General features: G+C 38.9%; 3 protein-coding genes across 3 annotated transcripts in view; all 3 read left to right on the top strand.

Annotated features, from left to right (window-relative positions):
- The window catches only part of LOC140921734 (uncharacterized), a 19265-nt gene extending 17734 nt beyond the window's left edge, over window positions 1-1531 (top strand). Inside the window, exons 2-3 of the mRNA XM_073371742.1 lie at window positions 1-530; window positions 1524-1531. The exon at window positions 1-530 is cut by the window's left edge and continues 983 nt beyond it. Coding sequence (XP_073227843.1) covers window positions 1-530; window positions 1524-1531 — 538 coding nt within the window. The remainder of the gene's footprint in view (window positions 531-1523) is intronic.
- The window catches only part of LOC140953614 (uncharacterized), a 46819-nt gene extending 39121 nt beyond the window's left edge, over window positions 1-7698 (top strand). Inside the window, exons 3-6 of the mRNA XM_073403031.1 lie at window positions 1778-1877; window positions 3404-3550; window positions 5259-5617; window positions 6142-7698. Coding sequence (XP_073259132.1) covers window positions 1778-1877; window positions 3404-3550; window positions 5259-5590 — 579 coding nt within the window. The 3' untranslated portion in view covers window positions 5591-5617; window positions 6142-7698. The remainder of the gene's footprint in view (window positions 1-1777; window positions 1878-3403; window positions 3551-5258; window positions 5618-6141) is intronic.
- A 2888-nt stretch (window positions 7699-10586) lies between these two features.
- LOC140953604 (epoxide hydrolase 4-like) overlaps window positions 10587-17500 on the top strand; it is a 9499-nt gene continuing 2585 nt past the window's right edge. The window contains exons 1-5 of the mRNA XM_073403022.1: window positions 10587-10743; window positions 14558-14691; window positions 15431-15501; window positions 15827-15905; window positions 16353-16417. Of these exons, the coding sequence (XP_073259123.1) occupies window positions 10605-10743; window positions 14558-14691; window positions 15431-15501; window positions 15827-15905; window positions 16353-16417 (488 nt within the window). The 5' untranslated portion in view covers window positions 10587-10604. The remainder of the gene's footprint in view (window positions 10744-14557; window positions 14692-15430; window positions 15502-15826; window positions 15906-16352; window positions 16418-17500) is intronic.

The raw sequence follows: 17500 nt of genomic DNA, 5'->3' as shown, positions 1-17500 counted from the left end.
AGTTAGTTACATCATGAACGCACATGAAGAGTTTGATGAAGATGACAAAGAATTAATTCGCATGAGATTAAAAAGAAGCTCACTTCTGCTGTTCCAAGATTACGAGGGTGGCTGTTTTATTCGACTTCACGAGGTTGTGCATAATGCTATAAAAACTGTAACAAAAGAGTGTCCAGAAAGCCAAAGCGATGAGGTCGTTAGTGGGGTCATTACATCATTTAACGAATTTATCGTCGCAACTCCACCAGAGAATGAGCGACTAAACACCAGACACATCGCTACACATTTGAAAGCTTTAACTACGGTAACTGACAAAGTGTTTTTGCGAGATAACTTCTATCAAGTTCATGATAAAAAGATTTCTAAAAAATGCGAAAACCTTGGAAATATTTGTCAAATGCACTGTGAATTCGAAGAAGCAAAAACATATTTTCAATATTCACTCACTTTTAAGCTTCAAGAGCTCGACCCGGAACATGTTAATGTTGCTACAAGCTATCATAACTTAGCTTCAATTTACCAGGATTTAGGTGACTTTGAGCAAGCCAAGGAGTATCAGCAACGTGCTCTGGACATTAAACTGGACAAGCTTGGCCCGAAACATGTTGATGTTGCAACAAGCTATAATGACTTAGCTTTGATTTACAAGGATTTAGGTGACTTTGAGCAAGCCAAGGTGTATCAGCAACGTGCTTTGGACATTCAACTGGACAAGCTTGGCCCGCAACATGTTGATGTTGCAGGAAGCTTTAATAACTTAGCTTTGATGTACAGGGATTTAGGTGATTTTGAGCAAGCCAAGAGGTATCAGCAACGTGCTTTGGACATTCAACTGGACAAGCTTGGCCCGCAACATGTTGATGTTGCAACAAGCTACAGTAACTTAGCTTTGATTTACCAGGATTTAGGTGACTTTGAGCAAGCCAAGGAGTATCAGCAACGTGCTCTTGACATTGACCTGGACAAGCTTGGCCCGGAACATGTTGATGTTGCAGGAAGCTTTAATAACTTAGCTTCGATTTACCAGGATTTAGGTGACTTTGAGCAAGCCAAGGTGTATCAGCAACGTGCTTTGGACATTCAACTGGACAAGCTTGGCCCGCAACATGTTGATGTTGCAACAAGCTACAGTAACTTAGCTTTGATTTACCAGGATTTAGGTGACTTTGAGCAAGCCAAGGAGTATCAACAACATGCTATAGACATCCAACTGGACAAGCTTGGCCCGGAACATGTTAATGTTGTAAGAAGCTACAATAACTTAGCTTTGATTTACAGGGATTTAGGTGACTTTGAGCAAGCCAAGGAGTATCAGGAACGTGCTCTGGCCATTAAAGCAGACAAGCACTGGCTCAACAAAACACCAAATAAGGTACATGAAGGACTGCTAACAGACGCAAAAAACTTTATTATGGAAATTATATTTCTTCTAGATAGATTTTACGCAATCTTTAAGGTTTATCGCGTTGGTGTTGTGTTAAAATTTAAAAGGCTGAAGTTTTTAGGTGTTTTTTTTTTCACAGAAGCATAAGTTGCGTCTTTAACTGCGAGGATCGTCTTTGCATTTTTTCTTCCGCAGTTCCAATATATGAAATTCATACAACTTTATAAATGAGTTTAATTTGATAAACTCCATGACGCTTTACATATGTTAATCATGGAGTCGATGTTTGGGACGCTAGTAAGACATCTCTTAATTCAGGTTTGACTGTAACAGTTTCTGTTTACACTCTATTTCTTCTTTCCGTATCTTCAAGTTTCTTCTTATGAAAGTTAGTCCTTGCAGATTACTCATGAAGCTGAAAGGCATTTATCACAATCCAAGAAAGAAGATGATGACGATGAGGATGATGATAAAGGCAGTAGTAAGGAACAAGGTAAAGCAAAAATCATTGGTAAGTTAAAAATGTCTCCTCCAGCTGTTAGCTTTTAATGATTTTAATCAAGGGCACGTTCCTTTAGAAAAAATCCGATAAGGTTTAATCGTTGCACAATCTCACAGTCTTTGGACTTGATGCGACAAAGGGAACGTGAGTAAAAACCCGAAGATGGATTCTTCAGCGTTTTAAGAATATTTGTGTGAAACGCCTGCAATAACGTAGAATGCTCGACAGGTGTAACTTTTTTGGACCCATGCCCAAACAAACTCATTAATTGTGAATCTATAAATGGGATTTAGATATAATCTATCACCAAATCTATTGGGAGTGTGTTTTTAGTTTTAGTAAAGAAAGGCAAAATCCGCGTTTGGATGATTGTCTCAAAGGAAAGTGGCCTAGATCAAAAGTCAGCTACATCCAAAAAGAAATTTTCAGGCAAACACAATTTCCGATTTGGGGCTGCTTATTCGGACAAACTACAGATGGAGTTCAACACCGCGATATATTAAAGCAATTTTCAATTTTGCTAACCTCAAGATCCAAACATTGTTTGCCTCCTATGACGTCAAGGAGGCTTTCAGCCCAGGCAAACCCAGTACCAAATATCTACGTTAAAAAAACGAGTTCAAAGAGAATTAGGGGTTTTACTGATCCCAGATACAATACATTAGGTGCGGTCACACTTGACTTTCCCCCCTAAGCTCCCATTGGGGAAATAGCTTAGGTTGGGGTCACACTGGGTAATTGGTCACTGCCCTGGTTGCGGTTATACAGTTATAAATTGCCCAAAGGGAAGAAAAAACGTGAACCGGGCAGTTTTGAGGTAAATGTTGTTGTAAACATTGAATCTCACATAATCGTATTAATAACACCCGCTCCACATTAATTAAACTTAGAAAGAGAGATTCCGTCTTAAATTTTGAGACTGAAAAGGACGACGTTGACTTCATTTTTTTTAAAGAAAGACAAATTCTCGCTCAAAAGTCAAAAGTACGGGTTTACAAAAGTGTTTGCAGCGACTTCACAAGGAAATAATTCTTGAACACATGTAAAGAAAACTGACGAGTGTTTTGAGTTGCTTTTAAATTTATGTGAAATTGTAAAGTACAGAAAAAACATTCACAGAAGCGCCCAAAATCCTGCTGAGGTTTTGCATTCCAGTTTGGCGCCAAGGCGGATTCGGCACGTAAACAACACGTGATTTCTACTTTTTGGTACGTTTCAATCTTTTGTGATTGGTTGAGCCGCCTTAGGTTCTTATTCACCAATAGAACTTACTTCGGGAACTTTCATGGGTAATTCTTTTGTTTGGAATGATGTATCCATGGAAATTTCCCCGAGGCACTGAATTTCACCTTGGGAAAATCGGTCACACAAGAAGCCGCTTCCCCGTGGGCAATGGGTAAAATGGGTAATTTGGCCGCACCTATTTTAGGTCGCATATGGTCGTATATGTTATGGTAAACGTTTGACTTTCCTCGTATCTTGTGCATTATAAGCTTAATTACTCTTTTCTTTCACAGACAAAAGAGCTAAGAGAGACAAACACAATGCTGAGCAAATGGCTAAGAAAGGCTTAGATGCTGATAGTGATGTGTCATCTGAGGGAGATGGTTACCTGGATTCAAAGGAAGAGGATCACAGATCTGACAGCTTTTCATCTTTGGATGGTGAGATATTTTGATCCTTTGATCCCCAATATCTGTCTTTGTCTGCTGCTGTTGCTGTGATCTAGCCTGTTTTTAGCCACCCCTCCCCTCAAACATTATGAAGGTTAAGCAAAGACGTTTTTTGAACAACGCACGTCAACCAGAAGTAAGGCCTTTTCTCTTTTAGTATGCCTTGATGCTTATAACAAATTTATATTGCTAAATTCTTTACTCTTATAGAGACGATCTGCCCGATGATTTGGGCACAACCACTGCCCAAGAACGGCAAAAAGTTCACTTCCGGTTGGTGTGCGTCGCTCTAAAACGCCTTTCCTTAAGCTCCCTAAGTTGTTTAAAGGGAGTGGTTAGCTATACACAGGCTACTGTTTCCCAGTTGCATCACCTTGCCTGTCGTTTTTTTCTGCCTCTACTGTTCTTCTTCAGTTCTCCCTTTGCCTCTCCGCTACTTTCTTTCCGCTTGCTTTCATCAAAGGATGGCGCAGTGGTGAGAGCGCTCGCCTCCCACCAATGTGACCCGGGTTGAAATCCTTGCGTTGACGCCATATGTGGGTTGAGTTTGTTGTTGGTTCTCTCCTTTGCTCCGAGAGGTTTTTCTCCGGGTACTCCCGTTTTCCTCTCTCCTCAAAAATCAACATTTCCAAATTCCCATTCGACCAGGAATCAGGTAGACGAAGAACCACTTTGTGGATGTGCTACCTTCAAATCATTATTTATTTATTTATTTATTTATTTATTTATTTATCCCTGCATCACCATCATGTGTAACAGCTGTAGTTTTATTAGCCAATCAAGAAGCGGGAAATATTAAAGTTAAGTAACGTCTGTTATAAAGGATGCTACTGTATAATGGGCTCCTAATCATCTGCTGCAACTGCTCCAAAGATATGGAACGTCTTACTGGACTATATTAGGAAATTGACGAATTTCGATAAGTTTTAGAAACTTCTTAGTAAGACCTACTATTTTATAGAAGCGTACACTGAGGTTCTTTTATTTTCTACTCTTATTTCTTTTATGTCTTTCTTGCTCGTTTTTGGCTATGCTAAATTATTGATGTAGCTTTTGAAAGTGTACATAATTTCAGTTATAATGCAGTAGGTAGTATAACTTTTGTTCTATATAGGTTTCATTTTTGTGTATGCGCATTTGATCGTGTACCTATGTTAAAATGCGCTATAGAGGTATCAACTATTATTATTAGTATTATTATTATTTCTATTACTATTACTATTACTTGTGTAATAAGGTCTTGAATTGTTCACTTGTATGCTCTATATGGAAGCATGTCACTGCTTTCTTTGCAAGGTTACAATTCACCACAATACTTCTTTGATGCTCTTATCATTATCATCATCATCTTCAACAACAACATCATCATCGTCATTATTTTTGTTATTATTATCTTCATCATAAAGACCTGTATTGCATTGTCTGGCTCATTATTTCTTGTTCATGAAAGAATGTTTTTAAAGATATAATTCCATGTATGGTGAAAATTCATTGTAGTTGACACTTTGTTCCTTGTTTTTATTTATCTTGTTGTCCTGTCGAGGACATAAGACAAATTCCTGGCCTTACTCTTTAAGTAAAAGAAAAGAGGTAACCTAAAGAATTTTAAAGAAGAATTTATTTTCCATTTTAAAATGATGCGACAACAACAACAGCGCTATCGTCCTACTGAAACGTTTTTCACTATGTTTTCGCATAGCAGAAGATGCAACAACTTTGAAACTTGAAGATGACCTTAATGCAGAAGAGACATCAAGTGAAGATGAGGATGAATTACCAGAAGAAGCACGTGGGCTAAAAGACTTGTGGGAACGAGATGAAGAAAAGGAGTCCTGGGACGAAGACGAGGACTCGAACATGGACGACCACAAGCATGAAGGCGACGCCGACGACGCCGACGAGGATGAGGACGCGAGCGAGGATGAGTACGAGCATGAGGGCGACGAGGACGACGACGACGAGGATGAGGACGAGGACTCGAACGAGGACTCGAACGAGCAAGAGGGGGCGACGAGGACCGGGATGAAATGAAGAGAACGTCTGCGTTGTTTTTACAAGGTTAGAAATAATGGCAGCTTGATAAGACTTATAAGATATAGAGCATCGTAAGTGAAATACAAGCATAGAACACTGCTGTGGCAAATCATCATCATTGCTGTCAGCCGATGCTACTAAGAATGATGGACTTAAGACTAGTGTTTATCATAGTTTGATCTCTCGTTAGCACTCACATGACAACGGTCGAGATCGATGTCTCTCCCTTTCTCCGGTTTTCTTAGCAACATCTTTGAACCTTAACCCAGGGTCCCTTGATTACGCATTCTCAAACAGAGTTGAGAGTGTAATAGCTGCGTTGGATTATCCATCCTATGCACGTGACCATAGACTCCCTGTGAATATAGCCCCACCAACCCGGGGTGAAATATCTATTTTCCGCAGTCTGCGGATGAAATTTTATGGAGTAATCATTTATTTAATAAAGCCTATTCAGCAAGAACTTTTACTATTTCGGATTTTGTTGTATTTGGTCCTTATCAGGTATGCAAGCAATTTTTGAATGAACTGTTCCTTTTCTTTTTCAGCAAAAGCTAAGAAGCGTCCAGCAGGGGCCGGTAAAAGAGGACTTTTCAGCGAAGAGGAAATTACGGAAAGCAAAAGACCCCGTTTATCCCCGGCATCTTTCTCGGGTGGGTTGGGAGAAGGTCCAGGAACAAGTACCCCAGTTCTAACCGGTAATGAAAAGAGCCCTCATGGAAGTAAGAAAGTACCTCACAAGTAAGCCCATGACCACTGAGGTCCTTTATCAAAAACCTTCAAGAGCAAACCGGAACAGGACTGTCTACTAATGCCACCATGGGAAAGCTTGCTGCTATTTTGAGGAAGATACTATGAGAGCAGAAGGCCATCAAAGGGAATCTTTATCTTTCGCTGAGATAACAGAGCTTAGATCTGCATGCTGATCATTTCTGGATTCAAAGATAACCAACCAAAGACTTGCTTTCCATCATTCAGTAAGAATACTTTTAAGGAAGCACTTGCAAAATGCACTTTGTAGTAATTACCGGGAAATGATTAACAAACAGAAAAAGATTTCCGTTCCACATTGACAACTGCTGGATACGTCAAATTGTCAAACCTTTCCTGTGAATTGCGAAACCGGATTTTTAACAGCACATAAATGATGGAAAAGGATAATGTTTCAATGTAAATAATGCATGGGTTGATTTAGGGGTGGTCTGAGGAGATCGCGCCCTCCTTTTTTTCTGTGAAACTTTACAATTTTTTCTTGAAGAAATCTCACTAATATATAGCTTGAAAGTGTCCTGCAGATCCTCCCTCCCCCCCCCCCACTTTCTGAATTTTCTAGACCCCCCTGTAAATGTTCTTAAGCTTTCAGTTTTTGTTAATGTTCTTAAGCTTTCAGTTTTTGTTAGTATATTGTTGAAGTTGTTCATTTAAAACTCCATTTGCTGAATAGCTTTACTAATAATTTCTTATTGTAAACTTAAGACCACACAATTTTCAACATGAGGTCTTACAGGTTCTAGGTTGTTATGAAGATTTTTGTCATGTAGTATTTACTTAGCTGATTTTATGTTTGCACTTGAAGATTCACTCGTGCCTAGCAAGAGTCTCGTTATAATTAGGTTTGTATATCAAGGTTAATCCGTAATTGTATAGACAGGTTTTGGAATTTTATTACCTTATAAGGGTTTTTTGTAACATACTGTAATAGTATCATTTATAAAACTTGAGTGTCAGTCCTTGAAGTGAGCACGTTTTTGGGTTATAGCTGACTATGGTTGTTACCAACATCAGAGTTCCTGTTTTGGTTTAAGTTAGAGCCTCGTGGGTTTAGTTTTTAGAAAGTGCGTTCATGACTCTCATGGTCAGCAAGAAAAAAAATGCACTTATTTGAGTGTCAATGCATTTAGCACGAAAGTACTAATTGGGGACATTAATTTTACGTCTCCAACTGGAGACTATCCTCGGATACCCAGGGGCGGTTAGTTGAGTCGGAAAAAACGGCAGTGGCCAATAATAATGGTGGCCAATAATAGACCCCATCTTAGTCACGTTTGGGCAAATGTATTTTTCTCGATCCCACCATAGTTAAGGCGATGTTACATGGAACGATTCGCAACAACGATTTTTAGCGCAACACAGCATTACAACATTGTTGCGACATTATTTTGAATGGTCGCAACATTGTTCCAACATTGCTACGCTGTGTTGCGCTAAAAATCGTCGTTTTGAATCGTCCCGTGTAACATCACCTTTACTTTCTATTTATGTATCTACAGTACTTTATAATGAATGAAGAGTACTTCACTTTTCACCTACAGTACAAACATTCTGGTACGTTTGCTAACCGTAAATCTGAAAAACTTTTTTTACCTCAAAAATCCGAAAATGTCAGACCCCATTCTAGTAACTCCATTGAAAGTGCGATCCCGTTATAGTCAATCCAGAGGTGAAAATGCGACCCCATCCAGCGTCACATCGCCATTAGCCCCTTGTAAGGAAGTACCTACCCCCCCCGGAATGACTTATACCCGGGACTGAACATAAGATAGTCACGGACTGAGAAAGTACACTTCTATCATTAGATGACCTGTGATAATAACAATACTTTTCTCTTCTGAAAATGGAACACCTGCCTCCTTTTCCACTCGAGCCCTGCCTTTCGGTTCCCGTTTTCTCGCCATATTGTAAAACGAAAAAAACCTGTCAGGGAACTGTCCGGGGACAAACCTAGAATCCCTGGAATCCCTAAATAACATGTACCCCAGGCCTTTCCACAGTGTTGTTTGGAAAGAAAAAAAAAAGCTCATAAGAATTCTCCTCTGTTAAAATTGGATCTCCCTTTATAATAGTAAATTCAACATGGTTTCCAAAAAGCTGGCAGAATCCCAGAGGGGGAGGGGGTGGTACTCAACAAGCTTTATACGGAGAGGGTCCGCCCCGAGCTCTATAACCCCTTGCCCTTTTATAAACCATTTTTCACGAAACAGGTTCGCTTTTCATACACCTTGTATTGAGAAACGGTACCCCTTTCTTTCAACAAGTTTATCAGAACTTTTCATCCCTTTTAAGGGAGTGGTCATTAACTATGGGGGGGGGGGGGGTGGGGGAGGGCTGGTAAATTTTGGGGGAGGGCTGCGATTTTTTGGTCGCCCATTTGTGGAGGGCTGAAATTTTCTGAGCCCGCATTTAGGGGAGGGTTACAATTTTCTGGGCGCCTTTGGGCGATGTGCGCGTACTATTAAATGGGTTTTGTATGTGTTACTGAAATATTAAGCACTGCTTGAAATACCGTGACCGTGCAAGTAATATTAACAGAATTGCATACTCAAAGCTGAAAAAAGCACTCTGATTGGCTGGAGATGAGGAGTGACTTCACGTGGAATAGCTTGCAATTTGCTTGACTTTGAAATGGCTTTGAAAACAGCGCACGAAAATTATGAATAACGAGACTGAGAACTGAAAGCTCAACAAAATAGACGTATGAATTAATTGCTTTCGATCCAAGGAATGCAGGATATGTCCTTTCCGAGATTCCAATTTTCAATTTTTTTTTTCCGGGGGGAGCATGCCCCTGAACCCCCTTATATAATTCGTGCATTCGGGGCTGACAGTAACACTTGTTTCTCCAGTGACACTATTGCTTAATGTTCAGTTCCATACCTGGACAAAATGAATGATGCCGAGAAGCACCGAGAAGCAGTGGTCCAAAATCTACATAATTCTGGGGTGAAAATAGAAGTTTGAACACCAAGGAAACTATACAAAACAAGACTAAAGCTGCAATAAAACGGGCAACAAAAATCGTGCAACTTGGTTTGCAACATATTGCTGCAAACCAAGTTGAATAGCAATGTTGCTCGTTTTACCACCCATGTTCGACCATATCTTGCAAGAAATAAGGTTGCAAGGTTTGTTTTCGTGGGTGGTAAAACGAGCAACATCACTATTCAACTCATTTTTGATTTGTAGCCATGTTGCAAAACAAATTGCGCCCTTTTTGTTGCCCGTTTTAGCGTACCTTAGGTAGCTAATGAGAACATCATTAAATGAATAGGTGATCAAAAGTCTTCGTGAATCATGAATCTGGAAGAAAATCATGAATTATTGAGGTAAAAAACGACAGGAATCATGAATATCAAGATGCAAATGATTCCGCTTCTACCCCCGAAAATATTGTAAATAGTAACACTTTTTTATTCCAATGAAATAATTGCCTCAAAGTTACGCTGATATGAATTCTTGCGATGCAACATTCGAACACTCAAAATGTTATTAGGGGAGGGTTAGAATTTTTTGGGCACACATTTTTGGAGGGGGCAGGATTTTTGGGCTGTTAACCTGAGAGGGGCTAAAATTTTTCGCCCCTCACTTTTGAAACAATACCGGCCTTCTTGCCCCCCCCCCCCCCCGCCCCAATAGTTAATGACCGCTCCCTAACTGCTGTGAATGCAATGTCTTTTAAAATAAATCAATCACTGCAAAATCAGAACTTTTTCTGGACTATTTATTTTTATCTTTAGTTTTTCATATACCTGAAGGTAGCCCTTTAGGGCGGAGCCCCCGGCCCCGTATAGGGCCATGATATAGGAAGTATCCCCCCTCCCCGGGGTCACAGTAGCTTTCTTAAAACACAGTTTGAAGTCAGAATATTTCTTCCCGGCATTTTAAGTTTGTTAGAATGGTCTTTGAGAGCAAGATAATGGGGCAATCTTCTTGGATCTTAAAGACCGCCGTCGGGATAAAAACACAAAAGTGAAAAATGTTACGTACCTCCCTTTTTGCCATCCGGGATAAATGTGCCCTCACACACCAACGCCCAAATGCTCTTGTACCCCTCGCCACCTTAAACATCAATTTATTAGCTGAACAAATGTTGAAAGTTTAAAAAACATTATTAAACAAAAGAAATCCGGCGGGGGTAATATCTTCCCCCTCCCCTCCCCTGCTAACAAGCACCTGAAAATGAGTGTCCTTGGGTGACTTAAGTCCTGATACCTTGGTCGGTCGCTGTCGGTACATGATGGCGAACCAATTGATTAGGGCTCTGTTCGTATACAGTTTGGCTTTGTTTTATGGCTTTATGGTATGTTTTTCTCTGTTGTTGAGTGCTATTAGGAAGCTTGAAATACCGAGAAGAGGAAAGCGACGAGAAAAACGTAAGTAACGTGAATTTGCACCGGTGCAAACTCATCTTGTCTGTTGTGCTATGTATCTTTAGTTAATTCGGTCATCTTTTTGCGTTTGATAGTGCTCACTACAGCAGGGACTCTTCGAAACGTTAGCTTTACATCAATTAATGAGAAAGCTGGCAAAATTGCTTCCCCATACAGAGCATACTATTTTTAAAGCGGCACGTGGAGAAGAAAGCGAACTGTTAGCTTAAGCTTATGTTAGTAAGCTCACTTTGGGGGACTACAAACTGGTTTTCGTAATGACCATAAAAACCCATGTCATTAATTTTTCTCTGTGATGATTAGTTAAAGGTTATTTTATATTTTTAATACCAATCTTTGTTTTCGATTCATTGACTGCCCAAAGAACGGGTGAGGACAAAACATGGACCAGGGGTCCATGGACCCCCACTTTGGACCGGGTCCATGGACTACTTTCATGGACCGGGTCCATGGACCCCATGTCATGGACCGGGTCCATGGACACTTTTTCTTAATTAATGAGAATTGAACAAAAACAGAAATAGAGCAAAAATAAGATTTGACAAGATGCTGTTCACAAATATTTAGTTGTGCTTACGTAGCTCTGCTTGCATGCACATGTACAGTCGACGAAGAAGAAGACTGTTAAGCCCACGCGCTCCCGTACAAAGACTCGCATTATGAACAAGCTGAAGTTTAGAATTCATTGCTTTTAGAGCAATCGTGACTGAGTCACATCGCAATTGTCCATAGTTGATGTAGCTAACTTCAGTTTAAGCTACAATCCACGTCTTCGATATTCGGATCTGTAAATCACTATCCATGAGAATTAATCATCCTGCTGAAAACGCTAACAAGCTGAGCCCAGTGTGACCAAACATTGACCTCTCAGCATGAAATACAGTGAAACCTTTATTAAACGGACATCTCTATTTAGCGGATGCGGACACCTAAAAAGTACCTGAAATGGTCATTTCTATTGTTGCCAACCTGTATTAAACAGACAATAATAATTAAATTCCACCACCCAATATGCCAGACACCGGAAATGCAAAAGATTGCCTCGAATTGCCACCCACAAATTTTTCGATTTTTACATTAAAAAACGTGACTTGATTAGTTTCACAGTACAGTATTGTTTTCTGTTTTGTTTGTTTGTATAGAGCTTGTTTCTCTCACCTGATTTCTTCAAATTTGAGTTGCAATCTGTGTTTATGGTACTATGATCAATTGGACCACTTTGGTAAAGAAATTAGTGCAAACGTATATCATCATAGTCTCTCGGGGAGTATTCTGAACGTTTCCATTGTTCATTTGAATGGCATTTGACCCCTCATATAGACCACGAGTAGTCCCCCATTTTTCCTCAGAGATAGTAGAGCGTGCTAAACGCGAGCGCGCGTGTAAATCAACCCACGCAAGAAAAGGCGACTAGGCGGACATCCTGTATTAAGCGGACACTACAGCATTCCCCGAGGGTGCCCGCTTAATACAGGTTTCACTATAAGCAGTAAAAAATTCACATTTGCTCAGTCAAAACGTTTTCCTCCAAAGCATAATCCACCCATCAGAGGAAACAATTCATAAGAAAAAGCAGCATTTTGGCATGAGGTAAAAGTCGTGCATTGAATAATACTGATCAATCGAGTATTGTTTGTTGTTGTTGTTTTTAACCTTATTTTTGCTCTATTTCTGTTTTTGTTCATTTCTCATTATTTTAAAAAAACTGTCCATGGACCCGGTCCATGACAGGGGGTCCATGGACCCGGGCCATGAAAGTGGTCCATGGACCCAATCCAAGGTGGGGGTCCATGGACCCCTGGTCCATGTTTTGTCCTCACCCCCAAAGAACTGCTATGAAGGACGCCAGGTAAATAAACAAATCGAACAAGTAAACACAAGTGAAACACTTTTTTACTATTCGTAACCGTGAAATGTTATTCCCTGTATTTGTACAGTGTCTTCTGCTATCACAGGATAAGGCGCCAATCAATTTGAAACTTCACTATCCCCCTCCCCCCCCCCCCCCCCGGGGAATCTCTGGGGCATTTGAACTTTTTAAATGGACAGGTTCACGCTTGTGTGAGTTCTGTCAGTAGCTGATTGTTTTTAAACCAATCAGAAGCGAGTTGGATGCACGCAAGGAAATTTACACAGGAGTACATGTATTTCAGGACATTTGGTTTGATTTTATATATCCCCATAATTCATATTCTTTGCTATTCCTCAGATATATATGTTGCAGCCGATAAGAATAAGATTTACAGCCCTGTCCTGCTCTGAAACAAACATTTACCTACATGTATTTTTTTTGAGGTCTTTTACATACCCATGCTAACAAAGCAGTCACCGATTGGCAAACAAAAATTAATTTGTAAACAAACCTAAATAATAATTAATTAAAAATTTATAACGCACCTTTTCCTTGCCTTTTTCCACCTTTTGCAGAAAACCTTTTATTACTGATCGCTCTGTTCACCCTATATAAACCTAGAAATACCTGCAAATAGCACCTGACCAATGAAAAAAACACACAGCGTATGAGTATAAAGATCATCCTAAACTGAGCTCAAATTTCAATTGCTTATCAGCAAATGAACAGATCAATCAGCTAAGCTTCTCTATCTCCAAAGACTCTTGAGAACATCGTATTGCCGGGTGCCTGTGATGTTGGTTCCCGAGACTCCATTCACAAAATTGATTTTTCGTTCCTAAACACCATTCTCCGAGAACAAAAAAAACACTCACGAGTACTTTAGAAAAAGCAGACTTCACTTGCTTACGACGTAGAGCTATGGATGAGCGAATTTAAAGACAGATTCCTGGATTCCTTGGATTCACAGTTGATGTCTTCTTCTTCGTAGTGTTGGCCTGTGTGTTTTATTCTGCAAGCTGTCACAATGCACTTGCGCATTACCGCAAACACCCCACTTTAAGATAGGCCTGGTCAATGCAGTGTTCAATTACCACACTGCTGCGTGGTAGGTGTTTGAAGGAAGGGAAAAGGGATTTGGGCAGAAGAGAAATGCGAGGGGGGGTGGGAGGGAGGGTGGGAAAGGCCTGTAAGGAGGCCATTATTTTAATGTTATAAACATCCACCAAATGAATATTAAAATCCTAATAGGTCAGTTTTCATAACATATATGTCAATCACAGCCTTGATACTTAACCCGATTGGTTGAAATCAACATCCCAGCCAATCTTTAAGTAATCATTTACAAAAATGTTGTCAGTGAAGTGTAATGGCATTTCTGTATGGAATTCATTGTGAGAATTAGAAACTGAAGGCATCAATTTCATCTTGAAAGGAGAATAGAAGAAAGCAGTTTATTTGCTTTCTTCTATTATTTAAAGAACCACATAAAGGAAAAGTCCTGTCAGCTAGATGAGTTTTACTGACTGTTTTTGAGAAGTCTCCCAATGGCTTGTTTTGCTCACTAGGAGAAAGAAAGGAAAAATCATGCTGCCTGTGTGATTGTTATTAATTGCAGTTTGACCACAAACGCCTGTCATATAGGCTATGCTTTATCAATAAATCTGAAGTTTAACAAGTGCTAAAGGATTCTGCTTTGCATATTCTTGCTTTGTTTATGTGAATTATTTATTTATTTTTTCTTTTTAACTGTAAATATTTGATTTTATTGCTGTACATATATATCTTTTTATTTCATAGGGTCCCCAATTAGCTTCATTAAGCTAAAGTACCTGACACTTAAATAGAGTTTATTATTATTATTATATTTATAATTATTCATTAATAAAATGGTTATGGGGGTTGCTTGACTGTTAAAGAGTTGATGTTTTCATTTCACTATAGCTCCTGAATGCCTTCTTGACCCTGAGCTTGGTGAACACCATTTCCTGAGAACAGCATCAAATATCAGGATCCATTATGTTGCTAAAGGAGACACGGGGAAACCACTTATGCTGTGTATACATGGGTTCCCTGAGGTAATGTACACATGTTGCTACTGTTTTATTATTTTTACTGTCATTGCAGCAGATTTGTTTGTAAACCAAAGCCATTAAAAAGTTTAAATCATCCTGCCATCTGGATCTAGAAGTACAAGGGTTTGTTATTTGATCATTAAATTTTATTCATGAAGTTTACCATACCCTAAGAGAAACAAAAAACGCCTTGAGAGGACTCACTCCAAAATATCATTTAAAAAAAATTAGAATAGAAATAGTAATTAGTCAAAAGCAGCAGCAAAACAAAGAAGATATTTAAGAAATGCTAACAAATGGAACATACATATTTAGGTATTTTAAAATATTTTCAATTCAGATATAAAAGATTGATATGGACATGACAAAATAAATCATTATTTTGCTCCGGAGACAGTAATTATAATTTGTGCCTTAGACACAGAAGACCACCTGTTAGTAAGGGCTAACAAGGGTAAACATGCAAATAAAAGTTGCCTGATGATTGCTTCGCAAGAGGCATGAAACTTTGAGTAGCAATAAATGTTCAAGATTTAATTCAGTTCCATGACAGTCTACTTGTAAGTATATTTTGTAATTTATTTGCAGATGTAGAGCCATTTTTCATGGAAATACTGTTAATAAACCATTATTATTATTATTATTATTGATAATACAAAGAAGTTAAATATATATTTAATGAGTAACTTAGAAAATATTATGCATTGAAAACCATTGACCCTTTTTTAACATCACTTTGCAGTTTTGGTATTCCTGGCGATATCAGCTGAAAGCTTTTAGTGATAATTTCAGGATGGTTGCTGTAGATTTGAGGTACTGTAAAAAGTATATAATGATTTGTAAAATACAAATTGCAAGTAGCCAAACTGTATTATGCACAGCTGCCGCAACTGTAAAACATACCTGAGTAATTAAGTTACACAACAAAATGTGGGATTTTTGTCCAGTTAGCTAACTTATTTTTGGCATCCTTGAGACTGACAGAAATTATAGCTCAGTCACATGGTAATTTAATTCAAAACTGTTGAATATGCCCATACCCCATCTCATTCTCAGCAGTTTATTTTGATTTCATGAAAAACAGAATTAAAGAATTTTTTTAAAAAGTCAACTCTTACAGCAGTATTTTGTATTTAAGGGGCTATGGTGAAAGTGACAGTCCTAAAGGGCGAGAACACTACAAGACGTCATTATTGGTTAACGATATTAAAGAAATTGTAAGTGCACTTACATGTATTGCTGAAACAGCAGATTGAGTGAAGAAAATAGAAAAATGTTTAATCCTCTGTGTGCACCTCATAAACTTTGTTATAAAATATTTTGTAGATTCAAAGGACACTTTTAAATTAAAGATCATAGTCTAGAAGATTTTGTGAAAAGATCACAAATGCAAAAAACAAAACAAAACAAAACAAAAATTAAATAAATAAGAATAATAAAATTTTTTCTTCAATGCCTGTACAGCTTTGAGTACATGTTGTCCAATCCAGAAATAAGGGCTATAATATTTTATATTATACTGTGTTGCAAAGGAGGTTTTCGGAGTTTTCTTGCAGCTGGTAAAAGAAAATTTTTAATTTTTTTTATATCAATACCTGTAATGTATAGGATTGATAATGTGAGCTCAGAAAAGATATTAATACAATTTATTAATTTATTTACAGATTGAGGCACTTGATTACAAATCTTGCACTTTGCTGAGTCATGACTGGGGTGGAGCTTTGGCATGGTAAGTTGGCCACTGCACCATAATATAATCTCACAGACACTTGTCCATTAGACAGAAGTTACCAAGCCAATTCCTCTAACTCATGCTTGTGGATGCCATCTTTCTGAGTGACAGTAATGACCCTTCTTGAGAAGTGTTGATATAACCTGTCAATTCTGAACAAACAGAAGGTATACCAGGAGCTGGTATACCAGAACAAGTCTTGTAAACAAATGATTACAGGCTCTGCTGCCCTTCCCCACCCCAGTTTCCTTCTGTTTTATTTTCGTGTTCGCGCTATCTCAATTTTGCTGAACTGACTATCTCTGAGCCTGAAACAGGCTAGCCTCCCACGCAGACATTCTTAGGGGTTCATTACGTGTTCCTGCCCCACTAACCTGTGATAAACGCCTAAGAACGTTTACGTGGGAGGCTAGGAATAGCTACTGCAGTGAAGGCATGGTATTCAGGCAAGCAAGAGCTTAGTATGTCCAGCAGTCATATTATCCTTGATTTTAAAAGCATAAGAGAGTTGGGGATGGTACAGAGTTCAATCAATCAATATAGTCATAAAGTCATCAATATAGTCATAAAGCAAAAGATTGGACTGGGGGGAGGGGAGGTGATGAAACAAATCTTGCATTCAGGGCTTATTTGTGAGGGATAGCAGGGTATCTGCAATTTTAGTTGGTGGGGAATATGAACTACCTTTGGTTCTATTTTTTCTTTTGTTCATTACCATGAAAGAATGAAAGAACTAGGGTGGTTATGCTCGTGAAAGCTGAGGGAAATACCCATTTACCCGCAGCCCTTTGTGACAGCCCAAACTGATTGAGAATTCAAGGCTTAGGTGTATAATCAGTGTGCAAAGAAAGTAGTGTCCGATAGCCCAGGGCTAGTGGATTTTGCTATCGGGCGAGTGTATTCTGTTTTTAACTTGCGTAATGGGCAAGTGATGTTTTTTGAGGAATTCGAATAACAGAAGAACTGTGAAATCAATTCTGCTAGTCAGAAAGTTTTTGGGGCTAGTTGAAATGAGATCTGGGCTAGTAAATGCTAGCTTCAGCTTGCCCGAATGGCAAGCTGTAAAAATGATTTTCTTTG

This window comes from Porites lutea, chromosome 12 (genome assembly GCF_958299795.1).
Source record: "Porites lutea chromosome 12, jaPorLute2.1, whole genome shotgun sequence".
In the NCBI taxonomy this organism is placed as follows: domain Eukaryota; kingdom Metazoa; phylum Cnidaria; class Anthozoa; order Scleractinia; family Poritidae; genus Porites; species Porites lutea.
Note: the sequence above shows the minus strand (reverse complement) of the source record. Positions and strands in the feature narration are given on the sequence as shown.